The following is a 10,045-nucleotide window of genomic DNA, read 5'->3' on the forward strand; positions in this document are numbered from 1 at the left end:
GAGCATTCGGTTAAAACCGAATCGAATAAATCCAAAACTGAATAAATCGAAATTTTTTAAACAGATCGAACCGACTGATTTTCCAAATAGAACCCGAGAAAACCAAACCGAAAAAATTTGTTTATTTGGTTTTTTAACGAATTAATAGAATTGGCTGAATTTTTCAAACATGAACAGAGTATTAAAACAAGTTGAAATACTATTCCAAATTCCACCTTTTTTCCTTTTTGCTTTCAATCTTTTTACCATTAATTTCCTCCAGCCAGCAAGTAAATATCACAATATGCAATCATAATTCAGAAATCATAAGCGAGCTGGGAAAAGCAAATACAAAGAATGCAAGTATCAATTTCCTCAATCTCAGCTACAACAACTACTAGATATCACAATATTCAGAAACCATACATGAGCTGGGATAAGCAAGTAGAAAGAAGGCAAGGTTCACATGCCATTTCTAAAATATGAACAACTCATTAATTTTATAAAAAGTGAAGCCAACAAGTCACATGAATGAAACCAACAAATATCCTCATTCAGTTCAGATGAAACCAAACATACATTTCACTCAATCACATAATTGAATTGTCACGAAAGAAAACTCTAAAGAAAACTGTCAACAAGAAAACACTACAAAAATAACAAAGTCTACTTGTTTGAGACATACAAGAAATTTCACACAATCATTTGGTTACATCAAGATAAAAAATTCATAATTTGGATGGCAGCTTCACGTATACAGCAAAGAGCAACATCAAAACAGAAAGCAGCAAGGTCAACCCCAACATAGCTATGTGTCCTTAGCAATCTTTTCCAAATAAACCTGCATTATACATATCAAATAGATATCTTAAATAGCTATGTTAACATCCAGGATATCTCAATCAAAACCATGTCAAATAAATAGCTATGTTAACATCTCCATACTTCATCAAAATTTATGGCAGCTTGAAATTTTCATAAGTCATGTGAACAGGTTCATACTGCATATATCAGAATAATTATGCCAACTTGAAAATTTCACGAACCAAGCTAATTATCACCTTAAACAATGACATTTTAGTTTTTAGAAGCATTTCATTTTTTTATATCTTCTTTAACTTAGGTATCACTGTGTTTTTTTTTAAAAAAAATTAACATACCTTTTTCTTTCCACAAGTGATTCTATATAGCTGCAAACACCACAAAAATTAAGGAATAAGCTTCATATAGCTAAATGTCTAATATAATGGGTGTTTCCAAACGTCTAATATATCATCACATTGCTATACAGAAAGTGAGAAAATTAGAAACAACAACACTTATATCATCATATAGCTTCATGTTCTTAGTATCAAGGTCAATTTAAATAAAATAAAATATTTAAACATACCATTGATCATTATGTTACCGGTGTTGTCGAAGAAGACGAGTCCATTATGATTTTTGAGAAATCTGGTAAAGACATGCAAGTTAAGTAAATAAAGTTTATAATTATAAATAAAAATTTAATTATATTGTTTTTTTAAAAAAAAAGAAAAACTTATCATTTTCAAGTTTTCCCATATCCTCTAAAATTTCTTCAACGTTGAGTGATTTCAAACTTAACCGAAGCCAATCTTGAGTACAAATAAGACTTTCTACCACCTTAGGAGTCAATGAACTCCTAAAACAATCAAGTACCCAACCACTAGTACTAAAAGCGGAATCTGAAGCAACTGTCAATATCGGGATAGCTAATACATCACGAGCAATTTGAGAAAGGATAGGAAATCTATGACAATTTTGCTTCCACCATCCCAAAATATTAAAAGTATCACAATATTCTTCAACTATTTCATTAAGATACTTATCTAATTCTGACATATTGTTATCACCAAAAACTTGTGCCTTTTGTTTCTTATACTTCGCTATGATTAATTGTCTTTTCAAATCACTCATATTTGTTGAAGTATTATCATTGTCAACTGATTCTGGAATAGATGAAACTATTGAAGTACCACATCAAGACTCCACTTTTTCCTTATAATTCTTGTACAAAGCAAATAAAGTGTCCTTTATTATCTTTCCTACTTTGCACCCTTCTCATCTTCATATAATTTAATCAACATAAATTCTACGAAATCTAATTTATGCCTTGGATCAAGCACCACCGTAATATAAAACAACTTATTCATTTTCTCGGAATCTCCCCAATACTTGTCAAATTTGTTTTCATTCTAATTCCCATTGAATACACATCAATATCATCACTTTCTTGCCACTCCTTCAAGATGGTATGGATATAACTAATTTCGTGTGCAAAAGTATTGAATGTGACATACAAAGATCCTGAAACTTTTAATGTTAGTTCATAAAAAACTTGCAGTAGAGATGCAAAAAGTCTAACATTATTCCAATCTGTACTTGTTAGTTTCCCCTCAAAAGTCTTCAATTCTCTTTTAGGTTTACCATTTGATTCAAGTATCATCTCTTCATTCTCATTCAAAATAACATGTCATTCTGTATATTGAAGATCTAATTTAAAACATGGGTCTTGTTCATCAAACCTATCAAAAGTTCTTTCAAATTTTTGAGTTGTATTAAACATCAAGAAAGTTGAGTTCCATCTGGTTGGTGCATCTAAACATAATGAGTTCTTGTTTTCAATTTTTTCAATCTCTACACATTCTTTGAACTTGCTTAGTCTAGAGGGGGATTGCTTAACATATTTGATTGCATTCCTGACCTTCATCATAGATTGATTTATATCTTTTAAGCCATCAGTAACAATCAAATTGATTATATGAGCTACACATCTCATATGGACATATTCTCCCTTTAAAATAGTGGAATCCCAATTAGTCATCTTTTTTTTGAAACTATTGATAGCAACATCATTTGAACTTATATTATCAACTATAATAGTAAAAATTTTGTTAATTCCCCAACCCCCTCAAGCAATTTTCAATGGCTAAACTAATAGCCTCACCTTTATGACTTGTAATTGGATAAAAATTGATAATTCTTTTCTACAAATTCTAATTTGTATCAATAACATGAGTTGTTAGACACATATAATTGATTTTCTGAATCGATGTCCATGTATCAGTGGTTAAACAACTCTTTGTGTTGAATCATGCAACAATTTTTTCAATTTTTTTCCTTTCAACTACGTATAATTCAACACAATCACGCGCAACCGTCCATGAAGGAATTCGAAACCTTGGACATACCATAGCCATAAATGTTTTAAATCCTTCTCTTTCTACAAATTTGAAAGGGAGTTCATCCATTATGATCATTCTAGCTAATGCTTTTCTAGATGCATCTTGATCAAATTTCCAAGAAGTTAAACACACCTCACCCTCTTTTGAACTTTGTTGTAAACTTAGCTGTGCTTGAGTTGTTTCAACAACATGAGGGTGTTTTTTCCATGAGGTAATATGAGATCTCAAGCTTGTTGTCCCATTTCTATATAGATCACAAAAAAATTCTTTATCACAATATTTGCATTTGGCTTTCATATCTGATGCATCATTAGTAAACTTTATAAAATAATTTCATACTTCACTTCTTGGTTTCATTGCTTTTCTCTTAGTTACCTTTACTTAATAATCTACCGTAGTTTTTGTTCTCACTGAAGGACCAATTTCAGATTCTGGTATTGAACAACTATTATTAACATCCATATTTGATAAATCTCCTTGTATTGATACCAGATAAATACCAATCACAGTCTTTACAGATCATAGACACTGTTCAAAATTACAAGTGTAATAACACTATTTAAAATATAATTAATTAAAACTAAAAGACAAATATGAAACTCAACTATAACTAAGCATGATAATACTTATCAGGATATCTAGACACTGTTAACTACTTGAGTTCAATAAAAATTCATATGTCAGTACAAGATCAATGCAAAGATTACTAACTAAAGTTGCCAAGACCCAAGATGTGGCTGAGACTGAAAAAGAAAAGGGAAGAATTAAAACTAATAATTTGTGTATTCTAAAAACAAAAAGAAAAAACAGGAAGCCAAAATTCATACACAGGAACAAAAACCCTTAAAATGTAGTAACTATCCAATCAATGGAACACAAACTAACTGCGACTTAATGAATTTCCTGCAAGTACCTTTAATTTATACAGGTGGTCCTAGCGTGAGGACAAGGGGACTCCTCTTGGGAGCAATGACCACTCGAGCGGTGAGAGTGACAAGAGGAGGAAGGGTTGAACAAGGAGGATCGACAGAGATGCTGAGTCGCAGCCTCGCAGCAGCCTCGCAGGTGCTCGGCCACGGGAGGACCGATGGAGAGATGCTAAGACAAGACAGAAGGAGAGACGAGAGAGGGTTGAGCAAAGCAGACCGACGGAGTTGCAGCCTCGCAGGTGATCAGCGGCGAGAGTCAGAAGGGATCGAGCATTTGGGTGACACGATGGGAAGGGGGGGAGAGCGAGCAGCGAGCGAACGAGAAATTTAGGGATTTAGGTTGAAAACTTTAAAACCCTAGCCACCACTCACCATGTCAAGGCCCACTCGGGACCCGCCCACGTTCTGGTTTGGATTAAATAATTTGATTTTTCGATTTAACCGAATAGGCGACTTTAAACCTGAACCCGAACCAGAAAACAGAAAAAAAACTGATTTTATTTAATTGAATTAACTGAAATTCTGAAATAACAAAATCGAATTTAAAAAATCAATCAGTTCAATCAATTTATTCACCGAATTTTTGTTCATCCCTAGATTCTAAGACTGATACCCGTGTTTCCAATAGAATATTACGAGTGCTCTCTTTTATTGTATTAGTTGGTGGAATAGTGATCTGGAATAGAGCAGCTAGGCAGAGGTTGCAACATTGGAAAAATCGCATGTAAAACATTGTTCTTTTTCCTTAAACAATCTGGAAAAATCGCTAATGTTCGATGAACACGCGACGCAGGATTCGTGAGCATAGATTGCGGCTATTCCTACGGCAACTACACCGACAGCCTCACCACCATATTCTATGAGCCTGATGCCAACTACATCGACACCGGGGAGAACAACCTCACCGTCGCCGACTCCAGCTGGTTGGCGCAAGTGCAACAGCAGACATTCCGAAGCTTTCCCTCCGGAACGCGCAACTGCTACCACATCCCCAACATCACCCCACGACGCAAGTACCTCATCCGAGCAGCCTTCTTCATTGGCCAACGCCTCCCCCATATCTTGCAGTTCGATCTCTTTCTCGGCGTCAACAAGTGGCAATCAGTCCAAATCCTTAAGCCTGATTGGGTTTACCTTGCCGAAATCATCACTCTTGCAAATGACAATTATTTCTCAGTTTGTTTAGTTAACACGCAGTCTGGAACCCCTTTTATTAATTTCCTTGAGCTGAGGCTCATCGACGACAGCATGGTTTTTCAGGATGTAAATTCAACTGTTTCCTTGGTTCTGTCTGAGAGATACAACGTTGAGTTCAACCAATGGCAAGTGCTTGTCAAGTCCTTGTTAATTCTATTTCAGAGCTAATCTTACTCGTTAATTATTCCCCATGCATTATGCAGGATTAGGTATCCAGATGACATGTACGACAGGATTTGGTATTACTATAGCACAGGAAATAGCATTAACACCAGTTATACAGTTAGGACACTTGCTAATGATCCTTATGAGGTGCCATCAACCGTCATGCAGACTGCTGGCGCAGCCAAAGATAACACTACTTTTAGTTATCCCATGGATGATCCAAGCACTGGAATCACAAATCCCAGATACTACTTCTATTTGCACTTTGCTGAATTAGAATATCTACCTAGCAACGAGAGCAGAATGTTTCAAGTGATCATGCCTGGAGATCCAAACGGGGCAACTATTGCCCCAGAATATCTGACATCAAGTCATATAAGCATCGTATACGACGTAGCGATTGAAGGGGATATTACTTATTTTAACCTCACAAAGGTAGCAACTTCCACCCGTCCTCCTTTGCTTAATGCAGCGGAGATCTATATAGCTGTGGAGCTCACAGGGATACCCACGTACTATCAAGATTGTATGTTCGCTATTTTTCTTTCTCGAATCTAGCTAACTTTTATAGTTTTGAGTACTTTTAGTGATTATATATCAATTACAGTTGCTGCTATGATGAGTTTGAAGAAAATGTACCACATGACAATTTGGCAAGGTGATCCATGTGTTCCAGAGGAGTATACATGGGATGGAGTGTCGTGTGCCTTTTCAGATTCCAAACCACCCAGAGTTACATTCCTGTAAGTTCTTAGTTACGTTATGAACTGAGAAGGTGTATGAAAATTAGCTAATCAAGAAACTGCATGCAGAAATTTGTCACACAGAGAATTGAATGGAAATATACCAAGTGCCCTTGCAGATCTCACAGAAATCAGATACTTGTGAGTATTCTTTGTCCAACTCCGAAGATAATTGTGCAATTTCCAAGTATGGAGCACAAGAACTTTGTTTCTCTTGTCCTTTTTCCTTGAAGAATACTAATGGTTTTTTGTTTACAAACTAGATAAAGGATAAAATATTACGTTTAGACCACTATTACACCATATAAATAGGACTTCATAGATTTTGTGTTTAGTATCTAATTTAAAATATAATTCGGCAACTTCTGTGGATAGAGACACCCATTAGATGGTCATATTTTTTCTCATATTTTGTTCTGATATAGGGACTTATCTTACAATCACTTCAATGGCTCTATTCCATCATTTCTTGCAAATTTGTCCTCCCTTCAAGTGTTGTAAGTGTACAATTTCTTTTGAGCCTCCAACCTTATTAACCATATTTGCTTCTGAACTACACTTAGGTTATTTGCCCCGACTTTTTTGCAGAAACTTGTCAAACAACAACCTTGATGGCTCAATTCCACAAGGCTTATATGATCAAAAGGAGAAAGGCTTACTAGTGCTGATGTATATATACACTCTTGCTTAGTTTCATTAGAAATTGTCAAAAAGAAAATCTTACTATTCTTACAAACAATTTCTTTGTTGTCAGAACGGGCAACGACACAGGTCGTTGTGATGCTTGCACTCATGAGGGGAAGAAGAGAAGTCCTACCATTATCATTATTATTTGTGTGATTGCTGCAGTCGTACTATTAGTAGTTTTGTTACTGGTGATCTTGTTTGCAAGAAGAAAAAACCAAAGACAGCAGCAACAATGTAAGTTCTTGGCCCTCCATGTTTTATATCCTTTGGCAAAGCTAGTTATCATTCATGTATTTGTATGTTTGATCTTGAAGCACCTATTGAGAGTCCAAAGCCAGAAATAGGAAGACGCAATGAAGTTGGTTCAGAAGATCATAATTTCAGACAACAGAGCATTGTCCAAAGAGATTGTCGGTTCACATACGAAGATATAAAGACTATCACAAACAACTTCAAAAGAGTGATTGGTACGGGAGGGTTTGGGACTGTTTACTACGGTTGCTTGAGGGATGGCATTGAGGTTGCAGTAAAGCTGCATGAGCTTTCACTATCTACAGGGTTGAGTCGGTCCAACGAGTCTGATTCCAACACCCAGATCAAGGAGTTCCTGGCTGAGGTCCTCTTTCCATTTAGATCTATGTTATCTATGGAACATTGAACTTATGATCTGTTTTCTCTGTATTTAGTACAATTTTTGTTCATGTTGCAGGCTCATGTGTTGTCAAAGGTTCACCACAGAAATGTAGTGACACTGATTGGCTATTGCAAAGATGGCAACCACCTTGGACTTGTTTATGAGTACATTGCTCGAGGAAGTCTAAGAGACCATCTCTCAGGTACAAATCAACTAACACGGCATAATCTCTTCACTTGACATTTTATAAATTGATGCATTGGTTTAATTTGCTTTAGAGAATACTACAACTGCCAAAACACTAAGTTGGAGGCAGCGTCTACAGATTGCACTTGAAGCTGCACAAGGTTCCATTTTCAGGATGTCTCTTTATTATCTAATTATAATTTGCCATCATCTCTTCTTCAACTCCATGTGATTACAATTTTAAGTGAACAGGGTTGGAATATTTGCACAAGCACTGTTCGCCCCCTATTGTCCACAGAGATGTCAAAACCAGTAACATATTGTTAACTCACAATTTGGAAGCAAAAATAGCAGACTTTGGCTTGGCCAAAACTTTCTTACATGATGCCGATACACACGTGTCGACCGATGTAATCGTTGGCACTCATGGATATGTAGATCCTGAGTAAGTGTGAATCTTCTGAAAAGTAGTGAAGTAAAACCATGACACTTACTAAATAGAAATGTAGATCTGAGAGAATTGGTTAGTTATATGGTGTTCTCTACTTGGGACTGATAATTCCATTGTTTTAGGTACCACATGACTTATCAACTCACTGAGAAGAGTGATGTATACAGCTTCGGAGTTATTCTACTAGAGTTGATCACTGGACTTGCTGTTTTTCTGAAGTATCCTGAAAGAAATCATTTAGCTCAATGGGTACGTCAAAAGCGTGCCGAAGGGAATGTGGCTCAACTTGTTGATCCGAGGCTTCAGAGGCAATATGAGAATAATGTGGTTTGGAAGGTCGTAGATCTTGCAATCCAGTGCACTGCTCCAGTCTCGCATCAGAGGCCAACCATGTCTGAAGTGGTGGTGCAGCTGAAGGAGAGCTTGGAATTCCAGGCTATGAGTAAAAATCCCAAGGATTCTTTCGGTGAAGCCGTCGATAAGAGGCATGAGGGGGATTCAATTGAAATGTTGGCGTTTAAGAACAGGGAAGGAATGTTGGGCAGTGTTGAACCAACCGCCAGATAATGCAATCACTCTTTGCAAAGCTTTGTGTCTTTGTTGATGAAACATATGGCTTCTGATTTGGTATCGTATGGTTTCATGTATTTGTGGTTGGATTGGTAGGCTGAGAGCTATGTTGAACCATCTTTTGTCATTGCTTCATGAAGTTGTTGAATCTTGTTGTTTCATTAATGTTTTAGAATTAGTACGAAAACTTATTATGTATTTATGTTATGGAAGAGTAAGAGTGTGAATGAATCATGAAGTGGATTTTTATATATGAATTTTGAGGCACTATTTTATTTTTAATCCTCAGGGATATCAAATAATATTATAAATCATAAATAAAAGCCAGTCCTGATTGTTTAAAAGTCATGGATAAAACTATTAATTATATCCTAATTTTATCCTTCTATAATAATTATTTTAATCTATAAACTTTTATTTTTAGAAATGAGATAAAAAAAAAACTTTTTAGTTTTAAGAATATTAGATTTTTTTATTTATATATAAATTTTTATAATTCAAATGTAGAAATAAGAACAAATCATCAAATTCAAAACTATAGAGCATCCAGAACTCCCACTGTGACATGGCAGCTGGGAGAAACCTCCCTCCCATAGTGGGAGGGAGGTTTTTCATTTAGACGAAGAAGTTGCTCTGTGGTTACAGAGCCGCTTCGTGCTTTTTACTTTTTTTATATATTATTTTTTTAATAATTAAAAAACAAATGAAAATCTATAATTTAATTTGAACAACGACTAATTTTTACAGAGCCGCTTCTGTAGAACAACAGCTAATTTTTAATCGTTGTTCAACGTTTTAATTTAATTTTTTAATATAAAAAAATATAAATATGAGATCTATTCCATTCATTCCATTGCTATCTTTGCTCTCAACTCGTTCTTCCTTTCATTCCCTATTTGTATTCAAGATGGATGAAAATCTCAATACTTTCTTTACGAATCTTTTGAATTCTTCAAATGCAGAAGAAAATACATCTTCTCAAAATACTCGCACTCCTCCAAATATCCAATATCCTCATATTTTCTCTCACACACAATATCCTCCAAATGTTCAAAATATTTCATATGTTCCACAATATTCTCCAAATTTCCCAAATTCCCAAAGTTCTCAAAATTTTTTGCAAACATGGAATCCAAGTAACGCCGCCCCAGCTCCATTTGGTATGTATCCATCCCAAGATTGGTCAACAATGGGTAGCCAACTTGGGATGCCTTCTCCTTACGTATGTTCTCCTACTTAACATCCTGTCATACATTCGAATGAATCAAGAAGGGCAACTATTGATCCATCTATCAGCA

The 10,045-nt window shown here is 35.4% G+C and overlaps 2 protein-coding genes across 2 annotated transcripts; both read left to right on the top strand.

Moving 5' to 3' along the window:
- Positions 1 to 4,154: 4,154 nt before the first annotated feature.
- LOC121995339 (probable LRR receptor-like serine/threonine-protein kinase At4g29180) lies at positions 4,155 to 6,034 on the top strand. The gene is made up of 3 exons (XM_042549102.1): positions 4,155 to 4,353; positions 4,908 to 5,436; positions 5,515 to 6,034. The coding sequence occupies exons 1-3, from the start codon at positions 4,155 to 4,157 to the stop codon at positions 6,032 to 6,034; spliced, it is 1,248 nt and encodes a 415-aa protein (XP_042405036.1).
- Positions 6,035 to 7,204: 1,170 nt separating this feature from the next.
- On the top strand, positions 7,205 to 8,744 carry LOC121995340 (receptor-like protein kinase At3g21340). Its single transcript, XM_042549103.1, has 5 exons — positions 7,205 to 7,522; positions 7,616 to 7,742; positions 7,819 to 7,887; positions 7,979 to 8,171; positions 8,300 to 8,744. Exons 1-5 carry the CDS (start codon positions 7,205 to 7,207, stop codon positions 8,742 to 8,744), a joined length of 1,152 nt encoding a protein of 383 aa, XP_042405037.1.
- Positions 8,745 to 10,045: the final 1,301 nt, after the last annotated feature.

Source organism: Zingiber officinale, chromosome 6A (assembly GCF_018446385.1).
Source record: "Zingiber officinale cultivar Zhangliang chromosome 6A, Zo_v1.1, whole genome shotgun sequence".
In the NCBI taxonomy this organism is placed as follows: domain Eukaryota; kingdom Viridiplantae; phylum Streptophyta; class Magnoliopsida; order Zingiberales; family Zingiberaceae; genus Zingiber; species Zingiber officinale.

What these genes read in the sequence shown, in the direction of transcription:
- LOC121995339 (XM_042549102.1), top strand. Translation starts at nt 4,155, where the DNA reads ATGACCACTCGAGCGGTGAGAGTGACAAGAGGAGGAAGGGTTGAACAA. An exon ending in ACGGAGTTGCAGCCTCGCAG is followed by an intron (nt 4,354 to 4,907) that starts GTGATCAGCGGC and finishes CACGCGACGCAG; the next exon opens with GATTCGTGAGCATAGATTGC. An exon ending in AACGTTGAGTTCAACCAATG is followed by an intron (nt 5,437 to 5,514) that starts GCAAGTGCTTGT and finishes TGCATTATGCAG; the next exon opens with GATTAGGTATCCAGATGACA.
- LOC121995340 (XM_042549103.1), top strand. Translation starts at nt 7,205, where the DNA reads ATGTTTGATCTTGAAGCACCTATTGAGAGTCCAAAGCCAGAAATAGGA. An exon ending in TCAAGGAGTTCCTGGCTGAG is followed by an intron (nt 7,523 to 7,615) that starts GTCCTCTTTCCA and finishes TTCATGTTGCAG; the next exon opens with GCTCATGTGTTGTCAAAGGT. An exon ending in CATGGATATGTAGATCCTGA is followed by an intron (nt 8,172 to 8,299) that starts GTAAGTGTGAAT and finishes CCATTGTTTTAG; the next exon opens with GTACCACATGACTTATCAAC.